The sequence below is a fragment of the Neolamprologus multifasciatus genome, chromosome 20, assembly GCF_963576455.1.
Source record: "Neolamprologus multifasciatus chromosome 20, fNeoMul1.2, whole genome shotgun sequence".
NCBI lineage: Eukaryota > Metazoa > Chordata > Actinopteri > Cichliformes > Cichlidae > Neolamprologus > Neolamprologus multifasciatus.
Window position 1 is genome coordinate 8,132,459 of NC_140458.1, and position 23,047 is coordinate 8,155,505.

General features: G+C 37.6%; 3 protein-coding genes across 4 annotated transcripts; 1 reads left to right on the forward strand and 2 right to left on the reverse strand.

Moving 5' to 3' along the window:
- Positions 1–557: 557 nt before the first annotated feature.
- gtsf1 (gametocyte specific factor 1) lies at positions 558–3,426 on the reverse strand. Of its 2 annotated transcripts, none has more exons than XM_085145671.1 (7): positions 3,310–3,426; positions 2,520–2,620; positions 2,299–2,405; positions 1,714–1,840; positions 1,525–1,614; positions 963–1,020; positions 558–882 (listed from the first exon to the last, which is right to left on the reverse strand). In XM_085145671.1, exons 2-7 carry the CDS (start codon positions 2,602–2,604, stop codon positions 807–809), a joined length of 543 nt encoding a protein of 180 aa, XP_085001797.1. In that variant the 5' UTR covers positions 2,605–2,620; positions 3,310–3,426; the 3' UTR covers positions 558–806. The 2 variants fall into 2 exon arrangements, with proteins under 2 accessions (XP_085001797.1, XP_085001798.1); XM_085145672.1 differs by lacking the exon at positions 3,310–3,426 and adding an exon at positions 3,132–3,284.
- A 679-nt stretch (positions 3,427–4,105) lies between these two features.
- letmd1 (LETM1 domain containing 1) lies at positions 4,106–15,182 on the forward strand. The gene is made up of 9 exons (XM_085145669.1): positions 4,106–4,257; positions 4,538–4,692; positions 5,470–5,585; positions 7,054–7,136; positions 7,267–7,453; positions 8,584–8,685; positions 8,778–8,930; positions 9,015–9,111; positions 11,545–15,182. Exons 1-9 carry the CDS (start codon positions 4,142–4,144, stop codon positions 11,619–11,621), a joined length of 1,086 nt encoding a protein of 361 aa, XP_085001795.1. The 5' UTR covers positions 4,106–4,141; the 3' UTR covers positions 11,622–15,182.
- Positions 12,754–22,597, reverse strand: cd63 (CD63 molecule). The gene is made up of 8 exons (XM_085145670.1): positions 22,432–22,597; positions 21,647–21,735; positions 14,976–15,164; positions 14,755–14,829; positions 14,561–14,659; positions 14,208–14,351; positions 13,358–13,441; positions 12,754–13,176 (listed from the first exon to the last, which is right to left on the reverse strand). Exons 2-8 carry the CDS (start codon positions 21,710–21,712, stop codon positions 13,111–13,113), a joined length of 723 nt encoding a protein of 240 aa, XP_085001796.1. The 5' UTR covers positions 21,713–21,735; positions 22,432–22,597; the 3' UTR covers positions 12,754–13,110.
- Between the last annotated feature and the right edge of the window lie 450 nt (positions 22,598–23,047).

Genomic DNA, 23,047 nt, shown 5'->3' on the forward strand with positions numbered 1-23,047 from the left:
ATGTGTCGCAACTGTGATGCAATCATGTCACTCAAAATCTGAGGAATGCGTGGAGCACCTTGATGAAATTATGCCAAGAACTCATTCGAACTCAATTTTACATATAGTACTAAAACACAGCTACCTCAGGGTGCTTTATATTGAATGTTAACCAATCAAAGCAACACTGAAGTCAAAGTGGTCCAACCTGGTATAAGTGTACATATGCATGCTGCACAACTAGAATAGCCATAAATAAAAGGTATTGCCACTACACAGCTCATGTTACACCAAGCAGTTTGTTTAAAATGGCTGAATTACCTCATCAAAATGTCTTGAAATTCTCCAGAGGCCTGGTAATGAACTAATCATTTGATTCAGGTGTGTCGACCCAGGGTGAGATCTAAAACCTGCAGGAAACTGGCCCTTGAGGCCTCGAGTTCCCCCATCCCTGCCCTACACCAACTGTTTTTGGTGTTTAATCAGACCTTGTGATTTGATGTCAAGTCCCGGATTCTTGCTGCAAATATAGGACTTGAAAATTTTGCCTTTAAACCATCTTGAATCATTGCATAGCATGTGACTGAAAATGAATTTACTCAAGTTTCCTCACATAAACAGCTTTATTAAGCAACAATGCAGTCTGACTAAACAGTGAGAATGCTAGATGCGACGAAAAAAAAAAGTGGACATATCACATCAACGTAGTCTGCATCTGGCAGAAGACATGAGTCACACTGAGGGAGATTTAAAAAAAATGTTAAGAACAAATTTAAAAAGGGAAATACCTAAACATGCTTGCATATGCAGTAAATACAAATTATAGCTTAAAAACCAGACCATGGAATGTCACTGGGTGATCTAAACTTTGGACCAAGATTGTTGGTGGGTCTTGTTTCCTGTCTGGTGGGAGAGAGACAACAGTTAGAGAACAAAGAAAAACTACTGTTAGCCGATTCAGACTGATGGAAGAGCTGACTTACTTTGGCCCAATGGTTTTGGTTTCACCCCACACAAATGGAGGAGCAGTGTTATCCGCCTCTGCAAGATGGGACAGTTACCTTAATACTTTCACTAAGTATTGTCTCAATGTCTCAGGGTGCAGCACAAAAAGTTTATATTTCAGGTGCATTTAGACCCAGACCCATTCTTAAAATGGAAAGTATTGTTTAACAGTCAGAAACTGAAGGGGGAAAAGCAGTTTTCAGACACAAGGTTTGAAAAAGGTTGACCTAGGTGAGAAATGGGTATTTCATGTTTTACACAGTAGCAGTTCATCACAACAGGCCTGAGCAATCTTCCAGAGTTAAAGAGTTTTATTCAGTAATAATTACTAAAACTAGCAACCGAGACCATTAACCCAGATGAAGCGTTTACAGAGGTCACAGATCAAGTGAGCGTAAGCTTCAAGCAGGAGGAGCAGTTGTCTTCAGCTTTCCATTACAAGGAAAGCAAGTCTAAAGCACAAAACGCTTGATTCACACAGCCAGGTAAGGGTTAGTCATCCTTGTGCCAATACAAAGATGATGAGGTTATAAGTCATACCTTGATCCCAATCCTCAGTCATGTTTGGGTTAACCCAAATGCTGACCGGGACATGCCAGTTACAAGGTCCATTTGAACTTGAACTTCCATCTGTAATAGGGGTGTAAAATAAGAAATATTCACGATGTTAAACATGATTAAATTTAAGTTAAAGAAAAAAAAAAAAAAAAAGAAGAAAAGCAGTCTTACCTTCTTCCATGTCCACAGGAACTCTGTCCTCGCAGGTCTCAGTGTGGTGAGCCAGCTCATGTTTGGGGACCAGGTGGCGAGCATTAAAAGGGCAGGTTTTTAGTTCACGGGCCAGTTTGGGATGGTTCTGCAGAGAGTTTATATAAACAATTAAACTTTCAGTCATGGCTAAAGTTTCATTCAAGCCAGGGAATTACACAAGACCAGTACCAGCTTCGCCACTTAGCATTTTTTATTCTCCCTCATCCACCAGTGGAGAACATTTGGCTACTTTAGTGTTTTGATGTTCTGCTGGATAAAAATAATTTTAAGCGCTGGTTCAGCGGTTAGATTATTCAATAGGATGCTGTTTAACTCTGCTGCATGACACAGAGGCCCTTCCAAGATTTAATGTTTGCATTGTAATGGCTGCTGTGAACTTCTAACAAGGCCAAACTCTCTTATAAGATTAAAACAATCACTGGAACTACGGAAACTAAAAAAAACAAAACTAAAATGAGTAAACTCAATTTGACAGACTAATGTAAAATAGAAAGAAAATATAACTAAAACCTAAAATTTTAAAGATACTAGCACTTGACTCACCTTCCTGCACTTTATGATGTGGTAAGGAAAGCGGCTGGACCGGATCTTGTGGTTTTTATCAAAAGGGCACTGAAGAAGTTTTTCTGGGTCTGTGTTTCCTTTCCCATCTTTAAAGGGGGTGAGAAGCAAATGCATTAACTTAAGATTTAAAGTACTGACAACACCTTAAAATGTTAAAAAAAAAAAGAAAGAAAAAAAAAAAAGAAAAAAGGAAGTTTCACCATATTCCTCCACCAGCTGTGCTGGCTCTGCAGAAGAGGTCCTGCAGGGACTGCTGGTGCTTCCAATTACGAAATGGCTCGCCATCTGTAGCTGGGATTTACTGTGGGCAGGCAAACAATTTAAATTAAAATATAACCACCCACCCCCAAATAGACACACAGGAATTGTGTAAACTAAATGCTTGCACTTTGGTAATGCCAACACTTGGCACAGAATTCACAAGCTGCATAACCACATTAACCCTTCAGCTCTGCAGGTGTGCAACATTTTTCTGTCACCCCAAAGTGAGCTTAACTTAGCCTGCTGGTTTGGATTACTTTTAAATATAGAGAAGAAGAAGAAGAAGAAAAATACTCCTAATATGTGTACAAAGACAGAAACATGAGTGACCTTAGTGAATGAAGCTAGCTCGTCCCCCCCCCCCAACTCTTTGTGTCGCAGTATACGTGCAGGTGGTTCCTACACCCCCTGTTCTTCTTTGACCTGATTAAACATCCCATGATGACCAAATATTCACGTTTGACTGATATAAAGCCATTCTTTATGGCTAAAATAAGTCGCAGAGCTAACTCGTGGACACTCTACACAGTACCTAGCTCATCAAACGTTACCGTAAAATATGCAGCAAGAAGACCTGGCCCGTTTCCAAAGTCTGTTAGCAAAAAAGTTGCCTAGCTGCTCAGCACATTGCCCGAGACACTAAGACGTGAATTTTAAACACCTGCACTTAACTTTTGTAAAGTTTATAGAAAGTGGTTAAAATAAAGCCTAGAAGCAGTTTAAAATTACCGTGAAAGAGAGCCGTTTCTCTCAAAAGATATCAAACAACCAGAGCCGCCCCACTTCTTTAAATCTCGCGAAGAGTCACGTGATTTTTACCACTTAAATTTTTTTTATTATCTCTACGGGGATTTTAACTTTTTTCTTTTTAAAAAATATTTTTTTTATATGAACTATGAATACTATCAATAAAATGTGCAAACTGAATCTCTGGCTTATGGTGGAAGAAGCAGCAAATTAAATTAGTTGTCCGTGCAAAAAGTACCCACTCATTTTTAAGTAAAGATGATAAATAGCATCAATAAAACATGATAATTAAATTGCACTGACTTTTGGAAGAATTACCAAATTAAACGAACTGCAAAAGTAAGAGTACATACAGTAGACACTACTGATTACATGTAAAATTCCAGTACTCAAAGTAAAATGCTAACGTAAAAGTACACAGCTACTGGCAAAGAAGTAGTATGAAGAATAAGAAAAAAATCTAAAATTCTTTAGTGATCTTAAAAGGTTAGAAATTATTGTATTAGAGCAGCGAAAACAACAAAATGTAATATACTTATAATAAAAGACTTATTTGTAACTGGACCTATTTGTATCACATCATATCATATTTTTCTTATATTAAAGCAGACTTTTTATTTTGTGAATGGATGGTTCATTAAAATATGAAAGAGTCAGTGTTTTTAGAGTGCTTATTTACATTTATAAAACAAAAAAGGTTACAGCATGTGACTCATATTTAGCCTGGCACCAATTTTTCCCATTACGGTAACTGACTCACTTTCATCTTTGCTGTATATGAGCGTCATTACGGTAAGTGCGCTGCCTGTCAAACATGGCGCTGTCCTGTTCGAGTCTGTGTAGTCAACTGTCTTTAATCCGACACTGTCGTCTCGGTAAAAACAGGATAACACATGGTCTTTACTCTCCCTTCGTGGTCTGTCAGTTCAGGTATATATGAAACCGATTAACATCGTCGCTTCCATCATTTATCATTTTTGTTTTACTCGTGTTTCGTGAACCTTTGCTAAGCTAGCTACCGGCTGATAAGAGATATTGAAAATAAAATTGAAAATAAAAAAATAAAGTACGTTGTTGATATTTTCATCAGAGCAATTATTATATCGTGATCGGTGCATACCCCAACGATAAAGAGTAATCATGTTTAATTCTTTAATGTACAAACAATTATTTTATTCCTTTAATGACAGATATCTTTCCTCTCTGATAGACTGCCCCTGTGTAGACACTACTCATCGTCCGAAGTCAGACGAGGTTTTGCTCGTTATGTTACCTCCAAACTCCAGTGGGCTAATACCAAATATGAAGATTTTCTTAAAAAGCGATTTCCCCGCTTTTTTCTGCTCTATCACACTTTCGTGGAAGGTAAGCTCACGGTTTACTCACTCCTGAGGTCTCCAAAAACACTGCAGGAGTGCCCTGTGAGTCTTGTTAGCCCAACAATGAGGTTGGGAGACCTGACTAGGGACCAGGAATCAGGAAACAGGCTGCTGTAGTACATAGGCACCTTATATATGAAGGTTTTTGAAGATGAAAGTTGCTGAGAGAAAGAGAATTCAAGACCCAACTCATGATCAGAATCTGGAGTTAAAATAAGACATTTAATAGCCAGATTTCTCATATTCCATGGCCTTAATATGATCGTTTCACCTGGTCTACTAACATCAGGGTCCTCAGGGTCTTTACTTCCTGTATGGGTTTGTCTGCTTTTGTTCTAGAATTGAAAAAGCCTTTTGGATGGTAGGTGAAATGTCTTCAAAAACCTAAAGTAGTCCAGTTGTCTTCTTTCAAACCTCACCCCATCAGCAGCATTATATCCAGAAAACACTGTTCTTGTCCATCACTTACCCGAGCTTATTTTTTTCAGGTCTTGCAAGTCAAATTTTCATTTTACTCTATTAAAACTGCATTAAACAAGCAAACAAACATTGCATACTACATACTGTTTGTAATATACAAATGATTATATAATTACATCATTTTGTGGCCCCAGTCTAAAGCGAACATCTACAGGAGTACAAGCAGGCTCAGGAGTTGGTGTCTAAATAAACAGCATGCTACAAAGCACTTTGTTCTAAGAGTCAAATAAAAATTTTAAATCTACAGTAATATTTAAAAAAAAAATTCTGTCACTCATTCCAGGTTTCAAGCTACTGTTCCGAGATGCCAAAGATATCAGGAGGATAAAAGGAAAAATGTGGTCTGATGGAGTAAAGTTCCAGGATTTGCCTTACAGGGACATGGAGAAACTCAGACAGGTGGGTCTGATTACCACACTGCACACAGAAATATCAGAATTTTCCACACATATTTGAAATGGAGGGAATCAAACTGCTTATAGCTCAGTGAAAATGAGTAATTTCTTGATTATTATTAAATTTGTATTAAATATAATTACATTTATTTTGTTATTATTAAATCTGCAATAAGTCAGAAAAAAATTATTTGATTTTTTAAATCTTTTAAATTGCAAAAGTTTGGAATATACTTGATTTTGATTGTTAATATGATGCTATTTCTTTCTGAGTGTAAAATTTTCTTTTGACTGCATTCTGTCTAATGGCCAGCAGGGGGCAACCCTGGTTGCAAAAAGAAATTCACTTGTATAGAAATTCCCTCTGCTTTTTTTTATCTGGGATCTCTTTAAAAATCCTTTCCTTCATACATTCACTCTTAGCAAAAAAGAGTTGTGTTTTCTATCATGTTATCTACCAAAATGTGATGCATTTTGTCACAGAAAATCCAATATAATCGTATTTTATTTAGATTATCGATTGGAGTATTAGTGTAATACTGGCAATAGGAATTCATGTCGGGTTAACACCATCTCCATGCACACAAATAAAACCAGTTCTATTTTGTTTTGACACTAATTGTCAAAACTGTTTAAAATTTTAAAGGCAAATAAACTATTCTATTATTTAGTGCAGCCATCAGTTTGTTTTCATTAAAAGAATAAATAGACAGAAAAACAGAATTCAAGATCAAAATAACAAATGAAAAGGCTTAAGTCAACCATAAAAAGAAAAAACAAACACCCACTGTTTGAACTGGTCATAATGAGTTAATTCTGTCTGATATTAGGTTAACAGACGTGAGGATTTATCACGATGCTAGCACTTCAGGTGCATTAGGGGTGGGATGGCAGGCCTCAGGAGGTAGAGAAGGTCATCTACTCTATCAGCATTGAAAAATGTGTAATGCTGATGTAAGCAATGCTCTCATTTATTTTTGGCAGCTTCTTCTTTTTGATCAGTTCAGTGGAATGTCTGTTTCCAACTCTTCTTGTCTTCTAAATCTTCCCTTTTCATGCCAACCATCAGCATTTCCTGTCAAAACAACCGTAAAGCTCCTTTTTGTTTTGTTTTTTTTTTCTTGCTTGTCAGTCTCATCTTCTGCATCCTTTTCCCGATAATCGCACTTTCTCCCCTCCACACATCTCAGCCGATTCATCTCTCTGACTTTGTACGTCGGGTATTCAATCTGATCTATCGCTCTGAATAAATACTAATGGTATTTAAAAATAATTTCATAATCGTGAGGACTGTCAAAGCATCCTTTAAGGGGAGGGATTAGCGTTTAGTCACCCGTTCTCATAAATTAGTGTAGATTTTGGTAGAGTTTCCTGTGTTTATGGGTGTGTAGTATTTTTAGTTTATGCATTGTCAGTGTTTCAGGGCTGTAATGTCTCACAGTAACTTGGCTCACTTGACTTGTGTTTGACAGTTTCGCAGAGACTTGATCAAGGCCATCCCGCTGGTGATCATATCCATCCCTCCCTTTGCCAACTACCTGGTTTTTGTCTTGATGTGAGTCCTCTTGAAATAACCATCTCATTTGATTTGCAGGCTTATTTATGTTGCTGTCCCTGTTCATTAATCATTTTCTGTCACTTATTGTGCCTCACTCTGCTAACAACACCTCCTCCTGCATCGACAGGTATTTCTTCCCCCGTCAGCTCCTGATCCCTCACTTCTGGACTCCCAGCCAGCAGCTGGAGTTTCGGAGAGTGTACCACTCCCTCAGAGCTCGGCACCACTGGCCGGTGCTCAAAGGACTTGAGTACACGAGTCAGCAGGTCAAAAATGGTCACTTACAGACACAACTTAAGGACCTGTGTGCAAAAGTAAGTATCGGGAATGTGTAGCAGTACTGCTTTCTGCTTGCAAAGTACACTAATCATTCACGAACAGTTTTTACAGTGTGGCCCCTTATAATGTTATCTTCCTGAATGTAGCACGAGTTATCAGGGAATAACTAGATATTATGTCTCAAAGTAACATCCTCATTAATGTCAGAACCAAAGATTTTTCAGCCGAACATTGCCCAGACATCACTTTTCTTCTACTGTCTTGCACTAAATCTGTAGCATATCCTGCCAGCATCTCTTCCAAAGTTAAGGACACGCACGCACATCCTCTTGGCTGTGCGCATGATGTAAGAGAAAATGTGACTCATCAAACTGATCCATCTTCTTCCCTTGCTCAATAACCCAGCTTTGCACTTGCATAATCACTAAAGGCTATCCAACTGATGATTTGGGTAGATTTTAGTGGTGGAGAGCCGAGAGCATGCGCACTATGACCTGTCTGTGGTTATTGTGCTCCATGCATGTGTCCTGTCAGCTTTCTTGGGTGCTTATAATCTTGTAAGCACCCAAGAAATCTTGTTGCTTGTCTGTGCTTGGCCTGCTTCTAGTACTAGCCCATGCTTATTGGGGAAACACCTGATACCTGTGGTTTGAAGATGATCTGTGCAAGTGATCTGGCCATTACAGTTCTGTCTGAGAGATTCTTATGCTGTCCAATTCTTTCCCCACTTCCATGTCGACTGTGAAAACTGACTCCTCACTTGCTATTTAATGTATCCCCCCTCTTATTAAGACAATGGAAATCCTCACTCTTAATTGTCAGTGGTTTTAAAATAGTGCATTGTTTTTCTGCTCTGCTAAGTATTCTTTCGCACAGTTTCTCACTTCAAACTTTGGACACATAGCTGGGATACTTGGCCAGTTTGCAAGGATAACTGTCATTTCTTTTCATTAGAAACCTACAACTTATTTGTTAAATTTCAAACTGTTCATTATGAATGCACAAATAGTAAGTGCACTCTAGTTCTCATTCTTCAGTTTAATAAACATTGCAGGAGTCAGTCATGATGGTGCCTAAACGCCACAAAGTTTGGCTGTGAACTGTGTGAAACAGTACAGATTTGCAGCTCTGTTAATTTCTAACCAGTACATGTATGTTTGATCAGGTCCAAAGTGGAGCAAACCCCAAAGCGTCTGAAATCCTTGCTATCCGAAGCCTGTTTTCTGGACCTCCTTTGGGTATAAGGAGGATGAGCGTTGATCACATGGTCAGTAAAACTCCTCCAATTTTCTGTCTCAGTTAACAGGAATGCAAAAGGCTTAGTAAAGCCTTTGTATTCATGTTTTTATGGCTAATCAGAGACACATCAGCCCGCTGCTCTTCTTGACGCCACGGCTCCCCGGCTTCTTGATTGGCCAACGGCTGAGCAGCCACGGGCTGGAGTTGCTCCAACTGGACCGGGGCCTCAGCAGACTGGGCGTTCACCAGCTAAATGACTCTGAACTCAGACAGGTCCATCATTCTCCATGACTTTATATACTGAATGCCTTCCTCTTTAAGCCATTTTATAAATACTTGATGTTTTCCTCCTTTCAGGCTTGTTATCTAAGGGGCCTTAATGCTGATGTTCTTGGTGTCAACCAGTGTCGCGAATGGTTGTCCCAGTGGCTTCAGGTGTCAAGCTCATTGAAAGGTATTATTATTATTTGGATTTACAGTATAGATTCTTTTTTTCTGTCACCTACCCTAACGATTTTGATGAGAGCCAAAGAAAAATCACCAGAATTGTAATAAAAATAACTTTACCTGTTTCCTTAAGAGGATTTATGTGAAGAGAAATTTCCAGACAGAATATTGCACAGATTTCTGCCTAATAAAGTAGCTGAAACGTGATTGCTTCTACTGTGCTTACCTGTATAGTCAGCCCCAAAATGTCCATAATGAGTCAGAAAACAATGGAATAAAATAATAGTTAAAAATGTAAGTAAATATGAGCCTAAACTAAAGTTCCCTATATAGAAATGAGAGTTTCTGGCTTTATGCATGTGTATGTGGGCCACAATTTAGAGTTGATGTGCTTTGTGGACAGCACATCTGTTGGATGTACACTGCTCAAAAAAACATTAAAAACACTTTGAAAAGACATCCAAAAAGAAATCATGCTAGAGATCTATATTGATGTGGACTGGGTAATATGTTAGGAATGAAAGAATGGCATACTGTGTGATGGACATGGAAGTTATCAACCTACAGAGGGCTAAATTTAATGACACCCTGAAAGTTAAAGTGAAAAAGTTATTTTTGCCGAAATTTAATTGATCCCGGTGCTGCTGATGGGTTAACGACCTTCTACAGCCTGTCCCCTGGAATCCACCTGCTCTTGAGACTGCACTGAAAGACACAGCAAACCTTCTGGAAATTGTACACATTAATGTGCTATCCTGTAGAAGTGGGACTACCTGTGCAGCCTCTATAGGGCCCAGGTATTGCCTCATGTTACCAGTAGTGAGACTGACCCTAGCCATCGAGTGAAAAATCTGTCAGAAAAGATGAGAAGGGTAAAAATGTCACTTGCCCCCATGAGGTAAAATCATTCCTATTTTCGTGGTTGTCTCATTGGTGCCCCTCCGGAGCACCAAAAAAGTGGTTATAAACTGGTTATAAACACACTCTCCTACTTAACTGACCAGATCCACATCCCAGAAGTTAGTTAGCTTGATGCTATAGTATGATTAAAAAGTGTTTCTTTAATTTTTTGTTTAGTGTATAAGGCTTAGACTGTCCCACAGATCATCTCTGTTAAACTCCAGTGTATCTGGAGCCAAATGAGTGGAATGAGTCTGTACTGCTATTTGACATGATTCCAACAGATGGCGCTCCACTTTTTTTTCTGTAAACCAGGGGTGTCAAACTCCAGGCCTCAAGGGCCGGTGTCCTGCAGGTTTTAGATCTCACCCTGGGTCAACACACCTGAATCAAATGATTAGTTCATTACCAGGCCTCTGGAGAACTTCAAGACATGTTGAGGAGATAATTTAGCCATTTGAATCAGCTGTGTTGGATTAAGGACACATCTAAAACCTGCAGGACACCGGGCCTTGAGGCCTGGAGTTCAACACCTGCGCTCTAAACAAATGAAACACCCTGCAGATAATGGCTGATGAAATATACTGCATGTTTATCTAACATATAATCATCTTTATGAAGAGTAACCAAGCCTTTCTCCTTCTATGTACTGCAGTAGTATCAAAGTAGCTACAGAAACGGTCTCACTCAAGAACACGTGTAGTGACAGAACAGAACATTATTTAAGTTAATTCTTATTTGAATATGAAGTGTCTGTTTGTACTTGAATGTAAATATTTAAAAAATACTTAATCTGAAAGGGCATTTAATTGGAACCAAAATTCAATATAATTCAGCATTACCTGTGCATGTTGCATTTATTATTCAGTACATGACCCTAGATGATGAGCCGGTGAACTTTCTAGAGGAGGTGTTTGGTGCACAGCTTATGGCCCTAACAAAGCAGTGTGAACTGCCTGATAAGTGCACAATCTGCTGCTCTACAGATTTATGCCAAGTCAAGGAATAAGATTTTTTTTGACACTAACAGCATTTTTTGTGTCTCTCATAATTCAGAATCTGCTGACAATTACATTTGAGCAGGCTTTGCTTTTAATCCAAGTACAATTCAGAAGGAGAGCAAGAGGGATTGCATTTGCCAAAATGCATCTGGAAACCATCAGGCTATTGTCTGTCTTTTTAATCAGTTTTATCAAGATATTCTGCATTCTTAAGTAGCGGCCGGACACAAAAATCTTGGCTCTGTTAGGTTATAACGGGAGGCTTGGAAAAACTGTTTAGAGGCTAAATCTGCTAACTAGCTAATGTAATAAATGCACATTGTCTCCACACATTAAAAATATAGGAACTACTTGTTCTATGTACAATAGTCAAGACAAAATATCCACTACCGTTTGTGACTTAAAGATCAGGCTTTGAGTTATATTTAATGCATTTTGGGGGGTGCTTTAAAAGACTTTTAAGTACTTGTTGCATGATTGTTGCATGATTCTTTTATAGCTATTACATTAGCATGTATTTTTTACTTTCATTTTTGCAGACTCAGAGGTGTCACTGCTTTTGCACAGCATTGTCTTTCTCTCTGCAAACTACCCAAGTGGTCCCAGCCGTCACTGACAGGAAGCCTCATGCTATCTGCTGTTGTGATTATACTCTCTTACGTGCAATGAAAAGCAAAACTTTCCAAGAGGTTTTCAACAGCTCCTTTTTGGAAAGGAAACAACAACAAGGGGTGTTTTTGGCAAGAAACCATTTCTATTCAAAGGATTTACCACAAAAAAGAAGCCTTTGCAGTTGCAGTTAATAGCATTTAAAAACAAGATGAATCCATTGCCATCTATTAGACAATAGTGCTATACTGGTGATGTGCAAGTAATGTCATGATTATCTATTGCTATATGTGAACCTTGTTTGCAGGTGTGAACTGATACATGTTATTACACTGTTTAAGTTCAGCAGTTCTTTTTCTTTGGTGATTTGCTCAGTCACATTCCATTTAAAAGAATTACATTAAGATGGGCATGTTTGTTTTTACATTTCACATCAAACATGTCCTGTATTTTTTCATGCCAGTACCTCACTTTGTGCTTTTTTTAAAATATACTTTGAATATTGTTTACCATGATCAAGGTTGTGGGTAACAGGACTTGTGGTGGGTAATGTGGAGATGAAGAGGCGTTATAACCTGGTTGACGTCAAACAGCAGTAGACAATATGAAAGTTCCCGAGAGTAACTATGTAAAGAAAAAGCCCACTGGTGGCCCAGCTGTAAAGTCATTGAAGCTTGCTTGTGTGATGAGATGCTGAACGTCTTGCATGTTCTCAAAGTTTTTGATTTGTGGCACAGCACACATTTCTGACAAGATATCACTTTATTGTTTACCTTCTTATTTTTTTGAAAGGCTGGAATGACATTAACTTAAGTGCAAAATTTGTTGTAAGCCCTTCGCCTGCTTTCTGGTTACTCTTACGAAGAGGAAATTCCCGTTGTATCTGCTGGTGACTTGTGTAAGTGTAAAACTGAACATGTCATCGCTTCCTGTGCCTTTTGCAAAAGCACACAGAGTTTATCTAAAATAGAAGATACAAAAGTTATGTTATGTTTTTTAAGTTTTTTTTTATTATTTGCTCCGCAAATGTTCATTGTTGTGTTGTGCCAATATTATATACAATATCTTGGAAATGTGTCTGAAATAAAAACCTTAAAGGTGCATTTTCCTCCTGTATAACTTTATACAGAAAATTCAGATGAAATTAAAAAGGTCTTTAATGAAAAAATTAAAAACTGGAACCCAGTACGACGTATAAACACCAAAGCAGTTCAAAGCTTAGAACAGATCCAGGAACACCAAAATAAACTCAAGTTTACAACAAAGCAAGCAAAGTTAAGAGAGAACATTCACTTATGCTAATATGACACTGTACATTAATCTCCATTTCCATTCCATGTACAGCATCAAAGCAGAGCCATTAACTATGAAAATATTATCTGTATGAAGAAAATTATATTCTGCGTATTATGTGGAAAGTATGATGAACATTTTAAAATATCCAAGTGAAGAACTTTGTGAGTAGCCCGAACAGTCAACTCCTCCTCTGGTGTCGATCACATAACTTCGTAGCCCTCCCGGATGCCTTTCATCAAACAGCAGGCAAACACAATACCGAGTAACTGGAAGGAAGAGAGAAAACGGTCATCATTTTTGTTTACAACTTACTTTTCAAAAACTAAAAGTCTGTAGAGTCCAGAAGCAAGATGAGCAACAACACATTACCATAGTAACAAAGGAAAATAAAATGAGCTGATAGACTCTTGAGTTTAAGAGCAAATTTTGTTTAATAGTGTTACATACCTGCAGGATAGCAATAACAACCGCTGCTACTATCACCCATAAGATGTTGTTCTTTAGTGCTGTCTCCACAGCAGCTCTACAACCCTAAAGAGAACAAACAGAAAAGTTAGAATTGATCACTGTGTCTGAGAAAAGTTAACTCAGAGTACACTCTGTATGCTTGTGGGCTTTTTGCTGTTTCGTTTTTCTTTCCTCCTTCCATATTTGAGGTTCTACAAATCACATGCTGTGACAATGATAGCAGCTACCTCAACCATTTTCTCGTGCACGTAAAGTAGTAAATCTTTTTTTGTTTGTTTATTTTAGTCACTAATCTCCTGGTGGAAAATTTGTTTCAGAGATTTAACTTTGGAGGTACTCTGTTTGCCAGTTGTATAGTCTGTGAGAAAACAGCACTAGGCTTCTTTGCTTTGTAGCCTCAAACACTTTCCTTAAGAGTTTATGACCTCAGACACTCATTTAATAGCACAAAGTCCATTTTGTAAATTATGCTCACTACTGGATTCACAAAGGATGATTAACTAGTGCGCACTCATTGCCTAACAACACATCAATCAGTCGTTATCAGATGAGTTTGCAGTTCCAAATCCTTTAATCCTTTTGTGTGCTTGGCACAAAGCAAGACTGTTACGCAGCTGGAGTCATGTTTCTAATATTTACATGCCATCCAGTTGCAGTTTGGTAACAATTATCTACTGTATGTCTCTTTAGCTTGCCAGATATATATATTTTTTACCTATTTAAGCAACATGCTGATAACTTAGATGTTTTACTAAATAAAAAGGACTTAAGAATTAAGAAAGTGAATTTCAGGTTAAATAAACTTAGAAAGAAATTGACCCCTGTTTACCTGCTGATACACTTTGTCAGAGTCAGTCATGGTTCCTTTTCCACAGCCTTTAGTGACATTCTTGCAGCATGAGTCAGGCACAGAGTTTCCTTCGATAGCGAAGCTTTTCCAGTCAGAAGAACTGTTCACACCGCAGCATTTCAGCTGAAAAATGCAAACAAGTGTATGAACAACATCTCATCTCTACATCTCAAGCTATGAACTTGAGATGTAGAGTAAAATGATATGGAACACATTGTGCAAACAGGAACAATATCCTGTCACACGAAACTTACCAACAGGATGCAAAATGTTTTGACAGGGTGGTACCATACTAACCAAACAGTGAACAGGAACATTTACAGTGAACTTACGTTATGCTGAAGATTGTCCACAGTCTCTCTGAATTCTGGTGCGCCCTTTTCGTACTTGGAGATCATGTCAGTGACGCTATCGTGGACGATAGTTGAGAGCTACACGGGAGGCACAACACACACAACATCGCAGCTCAAATTAAAACCACACCTTCTGCAGGGACTCACATAAAACAGATGTATTCAACACTTACCTTGTTTCTGAAGACGTATCCAACAATTGCTGCTGCAATTTCAACGATAACAATCAGTGAGAGAAGGACAGCAAACTGAGGGAGGAGAAAAGGAACGAATGAGGAATTGAATGATCTACCTGAGTGGTTGCCACACGAATAAACAGCAATTTTTACAATGAAATCTCATGCAAAAAAGTTAACAAAAACAAAGTTACTGCATATGGTGCTGTGTGAATTACCGTGGCGACCATGCAGTGGTTTTCTTTGAAGGCTCCACAGCAACCAAAGAAGCTGATGAAGAAAATCACCACACCAACTCCGATCAGGATAATGGGAGCTGCCGAAGCAGTGGGATCAGTGATCTTGAGGGTTTTGTTAAGCGATACCTGAACCATGATTCCTACCACAATCAGTGCTAGGCCACATAGCTGCAAGAATAAGAAGAAGTTAGGCTAGAGTGAATTCATGGGGAAAGGTTTATAATTTTTTTTTTTGGTCAGAGGGGCAATGTAATATTTTATTTGGCTATTTGACAAAAGTATGATAGCAAAGAAAAGCAACAATAATTTGATTCTTATTAGCAGCTAAACAATAAAACTGTACCAAACACACTTGTGTTTTTATACACCCAGGTACTTGACTGTGATAGGGATCAATCTAGAAAGTGTCACACCTGTGTGCCAGTTATGGAGGGTGAATACCACTACTTTAATAGGTGTATGTTAACCTTCTCTGCCAGTTGGCAGCAATGCCAAGGGGTAATAGTAAATGGACTGATTCTTATATAGCGCTTTTCTACTCTCCCGGAGTACTCAAAGTGCTCTATACAACATGCCACAGTCACCCAATCACCCCCATTCAAACACGCACTTTCTTTCTATACTTAGTGCTTCCTAGCTTCATTCATACACATCTACACTCAGATGGATGCATCAGAGCGCAACTTGGGGTTAGTATCTTGCCCAAGGATACTTGACATTCAGACTGGAGGAGCCTGGGATCAAATCACTAACCTTCCGATCAGTAGGGGACCTGCTCTGCCTCCTACAGCCACCTCAAGGGGGGACAAATTTCCCAAGACAAGTTTTTTATCTTAATATAGCTACTACAAATTTTAAAGATCTGATTATGGTATCATTAAATCAATTTGATTTTTATATTATTTCATTTTATGTAAGCAAACATGAGAAAGGTCTAAAACAAAAGAGGAAGTTGCAACATTTTTCAGTCCCTGAATGCGGATGTAAAACGATCAGATGATACAATGACACTATCACAGTGTCACTGTCTGGTTTGGGTGATAAGAGCAATTCATTCGATCTTTTACAAACACTAATGTCTGACCGCGATCAGCTGTGTCATTGAGCAAACTGTATTCTTTTTACTTTTATTCCCTTTTAACTCAGTCCTGCTACTTTTCTGTTAAACAATTGTTCAGCTGTGCACTTTTTCAAGCAAATATATATATATAAGAACAGGTGTTATTTGCCATATCAAACATCATGTTTTGAATGACTAACAGTATAAAAATTGCTAAATTACTACTGATAAATAACTGAAAATGTAAACTGTAAAATGTAGACCTATGTTAGATATTTTAAAGCTTTTGTATAAGGTGTGAGTAAGATTAAATGATTCATTAACCTGTTTTTATCATTCTTGATACACATGGGCGAGAGCAAAAACAAATATATTGTGGCTGGAGATACCACTGGGAGTCCCTGAAGAACAACTTCAGCTCCCAACAGTATGCTCACTATTGTAGGGGTTTAATATTTGAAACATTTAAGGGAAATAAATGTTTTCATACCAGTATGAAAACCTGATACCTCTCCAGCCTCAGTGTCAGTCACATGTTTGCTATGCTATCCATATTAAGACCTGGCTGCTACCTTAGATCCTTCTGTGTTGGCTCCACCAATGTAAATATTTGAGCCTGAGTCAAACAAACAGCTAATGGTTGGTGTAGGACAAAATATAAAGGAGTGAACAGAGAAGCCAAGCGGAGCCCAGAAAGTCACAGAAATTCAGAAGAGAGTATACTTCATGTTTCCTGAGAAGGAAGCTGTGGCAAAATTTGGTGGCTCTCTTGCTCTCACAACTGAAGAGCTATTCAACAGGCAGATCAGATTGTGAGATTAACATACAAGACAACTGTGCTGTTAGAGTTCACAACACTCATCATATTTGGTTATCATTGAAAAGATATAGAAGATTGTACTGAATAGATTTTCAATAGCTCTCTCCAGAAACTTTTCGAAACTATTCGAATGTCTGTTATTCAGCCAGAGGCACTAGTTGTGTTGCCACTCTGATCTGAAAATCAAGAAAAACTTGCGCACACTAGCAACACAATAGGGCTGAAACTCACAAGTCACTCACCATGAGGCTCCAGTTTACTTATTTACAGTGTCTACAGGTGTAACCAAAGTCCTTTTACAAGGAAGTATCACAACTCAACAACCATAGTAAAAAGAATTCAGGTAGCAATTTTAAAATCTTACTCGAACTGAAAGGGGAGAAGACAATAAATGTGTGAACCAGACGCAGAAACTAGCCAATCAAATACACACAGTTTCACAACATTAATTTTTCCCAACTCACTGCGGTCACCACAGTCAGCATGATCGTTTCGCAAACAGATAAGGGAGTGGCTGTTTCTTTATTTTAAGAAACTGTATGCATTATTTTAAAAGTTGCTTTATTTGACATCCAAAAACCTATATGTCTTTTATGCCTGAGCGAGTGAAACTTCAATCTACAAAAAAAAAAAAAAAGTGGCAAAGGGCTAGAAAATTCTTATATCACAATGCTTTGGCTCCTTGTATGATCTTGTTGCAAGATAAACTGAGACTTCATTAATGGATCAAGAATCATAATCTCTGCTCATCCCACGTATGGATAAAGTAAACCATAAAACACTTTGTGGTTTCTTTTTGTTGGTAATCTTTCCATATGCATTTTGCTAGCCATGTCAAACCAACTGGCTGCAGGTATTTTGGACATGGCTGCTGATTGGCCAGCCTTGTACTTAGCAGGATTTTTGTGGGTGAATCCTGAGTGTTAAAACAGTCAGTCTATGGCTACGAACATCCTTTTTTACTAACACTCCCACAAGGCAAAGCGATGTCAAAATACATAATGGTGCAACCAGCTGAGGAAATTTCCCAACATGTCAAATAGAGGTGGGAATCACCATACAACTTATGATACGATATTATCACAATACTTAACGCACGATACGATATTATTGCAATTTTTAAAAATATTTTGCGATATTCAAATTCTGTACATAAAGGTAAACTTTATCAATATTCATTTTATCTAATATCAAAGTCTCACACTCAGTCTTTCTCTCATTTCAGTCAGTTTTATAAACTGAACGGTTTGTATTACAGTCTAGTCCAACTTAACTGAACGCAACCATCTGGTACAATTATAGCTATTCTGAACTATGCAATTTATGAAAACTATGCAACCCATTCAGCAACTGAAGAATTTGAAAGTAAATTAAAACAAAATATAATTTTACATTAAATAAAAAAGTTTTAAACTTAATTAAAATAAAACACGTCTTAAATTAAAATAAGTAACCTGTCATGTTTATTGCTGCCAAAAAAAAAGTTAAACACATTTGGACAGTAAAGGAATGTCAGGATTCTTGCTCAAAAAAAGGAGCTGATCAACATGCTCTGAAGTCTGAGCATGTTCCAGTCCATGAAAAAATTGTTTGTAACAAAATATCGATTTCTGCTGTCCCTGTATCGATACATTATTAGCAAACAAAATATCACGATACTACACAGTATCGATTTTTTCCCCCACCCCTAATGTCAAACCACTGCTCAACACTGCGAAATCCACTGAGTATCTCCTATATGGGGAGTTATCAGTGAGTGAACACTGACATGTTTCTTCATTTTTCTGTTATACTTTCTTCTTTAGCGTGCGGGGCTCAATTTTAGTTATTTATCAAGTAGTAAATTGTCAGTAACCAGTGTCAATACACATTTTGACCTTTTTTGAGAAAACGGTCAAAATGTGGAGATTATTTACAGTTGTTGTTTCCTGACAACTGTATTAAAATCGCACTTCAGAATCGTTTCTAGTAACAAGGAAGGAAATGATGTCTCACTTAGCACATAAACACAGCATGGTGATAAGTATAAGAACATTCAAAAGATGGTTCAGAAAGCTGCATCTGGTCACATGGAAAAACCACACAAACCTGGAGGAGCTCACAAGATGCTCGATCAATTTGTTTCATTAACTCATCTACACAAGGCTTTTTGTTGAGGTTATAGCAGCAGTGACGGTTTATCTTGAAAGAACATATGTAGTGTGCACATTTTGACTTTTTTCTCGAAATGCAATTACGACTTTAATCTCAAAATTTTTACCTCATTCTCAAAATGATCAATAATATGTTTTCTTAATGTGGCCCTAATACACCTTTGTAGAGTTGTGATGTTTGAGTGGGTCATTGAGAAGACAATTTTCATATATGGAAACGCACCATAGAGTCGAGAGGCATTTCTTACTACTGTCTAATTTATTTATTTACATTTTACAACTATCAATTAAATCAATTAAAGTAATAGTCAATTATTATTGATCGGAATTCGTCAGCATAATGTTTATATATGCCTCCACTTACATCAGTTTACAACTACATCAGTGTGCTACACACATTAAATTATTATATACTGTTTATAAATACTGACCAGAAGAGTGAAATAAGGTGTCCCAATTAATAATGAAAATAATGACAGCACTTCTAAAAATGTGCACTGAGTGGAAAAAATTAACAATACCAAAGTGCATCTATAACAGTTTATTGTTTATAACTGTTTATTGTTATAAATGCTTTATAAAAGATAATATTATCTCAACAACTATGATTCTCTGCTCACTCATGACCAACAAAAAAGCTCTTAATAGGAGTTGAGAAAATTGCCACCTAAAACAAATAAACAGAAAAAGTATTTATTTCTGCCTTAGACTGTAGACTTTATGTGCCCAAGACTAGGGCTGGGCTATATCATACCGTTCACGGTAATACCGGTATAATGTTGTGCAACGATAAGAAAATGAAATATCGCGATAGAATATGGGTAAAACACGCATGCGCAGTGCCTTTGTTTTCATGCAAACATGGCGGAAAAAGCATGGCGGTGACAGAGAATGAGAAGGGCAAGAGCGGATCGTTGAATGAAACGGATGAACCAGAATTGGTTTGTAAAAGTGCTGCAACTTCAGTGGTGTGGAACTGGTTTAGCTTTCGTCCGTCAGCTACACAACAAAGCACTATTTTTGCTAGAGCATGCTAGCAGGCTGTCGTTATTACCGTGTTTTTTTGGAAAATATGGCACACTTAAAATCAATCCTTTGATTTTTCTGAAAAACGACAGTGCCGCTTATAATCCCGTGTGCCTTATGTATGAATTCTGGTTGTGTTTACTGACCTTGAAACGATTTTATGTGGTACACGGTGCTCGAAAATCTGTCAAATGTTTTAGTACGACTTTGCTAAGCTACAAACCTGCACCGCTTGATGGATTGTCGGAGCATTACGACTATCGGAGGCAGGAGCCTCGCGGAGTGATACGTACTGTGCTTCAACATAATATTACTGTATTGTGTGTGTATAACCTCTTTTTAAGTTTTGTGGATATTATACATGATTATGCTGAGGATATGTCGGCCAATTTCCACTGGAAATGCCTTTTGGTTAAACTGTCAGCAAGGAATTTGCATTTGTACTGTAAAATTTTTATATAGCTTTAATGCACACAAAAAACAGCTGCTTTTTTAAGTGAAAATACATTGATGTTTGTTTTTTTTTTTTGCTCTAATAAAGTTGTGGAGTTGTACAGTATTTTGTGTAGTGTCAATTATATCGTCAGTTATATTGTTATCGCAAATTTTCAAATGTATATCGTGATAAATATTTTTGATCACATCGCCCTGCTCTACCCAAGACTGTCAAACTTAAAGGCATGCTAGTGTTCAAATGTGAAAAAAACAGCCTTTATATCACCTGAAATAAAGGCAATGACAACTTTGACTGTATTGTCAAGTTAAAGGCCACTGACTTCACAAAAACTGTGTATTATTTTCTTAAAGCAATTTCTTTTTCATTTTCTTTAGATTAAGTTAGGTTTTATGGTGACATCTTAAAAGAATACTGCTCAGTTGACTCAAAATCCCAGGGTACACCTGGACTTAAGGAAATGCTGCTGTAAAGACTGAACTGTTTACCAAGTATAAGTATTAAATAATGGGACTTAAAGGGAAGTCCCGCCAAAACAGCTTTGTCATTTTTACTTCCTCTTGCCCTATTATAAATAACAGTTTGTTAATTTAGAGTTAACTGTGCAAACACCAGCTTACCGAACTTTATGGGGTGACTAAGCAGGAGGAAAAAATTATCTGCAGTCACATGGTACTGCAACACTTTGGAAATCTGGTCATAAGATTCACATTCCTGCCTCTCTTATACCCTCTCTCTTATCGTCACCATGAAGGTGATGTAAAACTAACTAATCTAGGAAAAAGTTCACTAAGTATCCCATTAGATTTAAACACAAAACTGAAGAATGGGTAATGTGACTTTTTGTGTGTGTGTGTTCATCATCTGATTTTACAAATGATTCCGCCCTATATGCTCAACCTTTAAGCCAAAGTCACAGTGCTAGTAAAAGGAGAAATGTGACAAAAAGGTCCTGAAATGAAAATATTGTGTAGATCAAGAAGATAAGCTGAAAACATAAACTTATACTAGACAACAGTGTTGCTTTCCTTCCTGCAGTTAGTTTTAGGTGGTTTCCATGTCCACTCTGCTGTGTTTTGTTTCTTTTTTTTCATAGCCCAGTTTTACTATAAAAGAAATGTGATTGCTGCTACTTACCCAGAAGATGAAGTTGAAAAAGAAAACTAGATACTTGACACATTTCATTCCTCCTGCTACGCCCATGATGAATGACGAAGATCCGTTTTCTACATTAAAAAAAGAAAGCAAGTTTATTGCAAGTTTAATTCTTAACTGATTACATCAGCTGTAATACGAGCAGCTGAAGGGTGGAAGAGCTGACTCGTTTTCAGTAGGATACTAATTCTCATTGCTATGAAAACGCTTGGTGATTTATATTTTTAAAGTTAGATCAACGCGTCACACATTTCGCTGATTAATTTGTATTTAGATTTACTAATTAAGAGTTACGAAGGAGTCTCAAAAAATGTTAGGACTGTACTTTAATGTCATTATATATAGACACGATAAAATTAAGGAAACACGCAGATCTGAATAACACTTAATAATTGGAGTAAATTGAGAAGAGTCTGAGGAACACAGCCCCCCTTCTCTGACCGTTAATCATTGCTAGCAAGCAACAAAACAAGCTTTGTCAACGAGTCAAACTTTTTACACAAACGGCCAAGATCAAATTACGGACAGCTGTTAGTCTGAAAACTGAATTATTCTTAAATACACGCAAATAAGTCTACAAATAAAGTTAAAAGATTTACGATAAACCACCCTTATCTACATTAGGCGACAATTTTCTTTTGTCTAAAAGAAAAGACAACGAAACCGCTAGATGCACAGTTTAGAAAGGGACCCCCCAAAAAAAAGACACCGGACGGAAAGCGGTTAGGAGAAAAATAAAACTTTTTCGGTGCTATTTTAACACCTACCTTTCAGAAGAAGTTGTTAAAATCTTGCCACGAAAGGCGAAGACAAAGTTGAAGCTGTAGGGGACTCCGATGCGTTCGGCCGTTTATACTCCCTCCTCTTTCTTTCACGCTCTCTGCCACCTCCTGCTCCCTCCTTTTTACTGTCTCCTGCGCAACTCTACCCTTCAATGCTGCCTTCACGGCCCCGTCGTTAAATGCAAACTCCTACTGCTGTGTAATATTCTAGGGTAGTCGGTTTACGTTAGGATATGTAAAGATATATCGGTTGATTAACTAGTTGGTGTTATTGGAAAATTGGGGTCAGGTTGAGGTCTGGCAAAACCAATATGGCAAAGCTGTAATTCTAGAACTTTCTACATACCAATCAGTTTGACTTTCATTTTCCCATTTTTAAATGAGCCTCCTCCATCTATTTAGAAACTGACCTGACCTGTTTACATAGTCTGGAAGTTTGAATCCATATAAATAACTCCATCAGTCACCGAGAGATCACTTTAATTAGTATAAATAGAGGTAACTCTAGGGCCACAGCATCATATAATCCCAGTGTCACTTCATGTTAGCTGTTTGTCTGTGTGCGCATGTTTATTATGTATAGCTTATTTTTTGAGTAAAG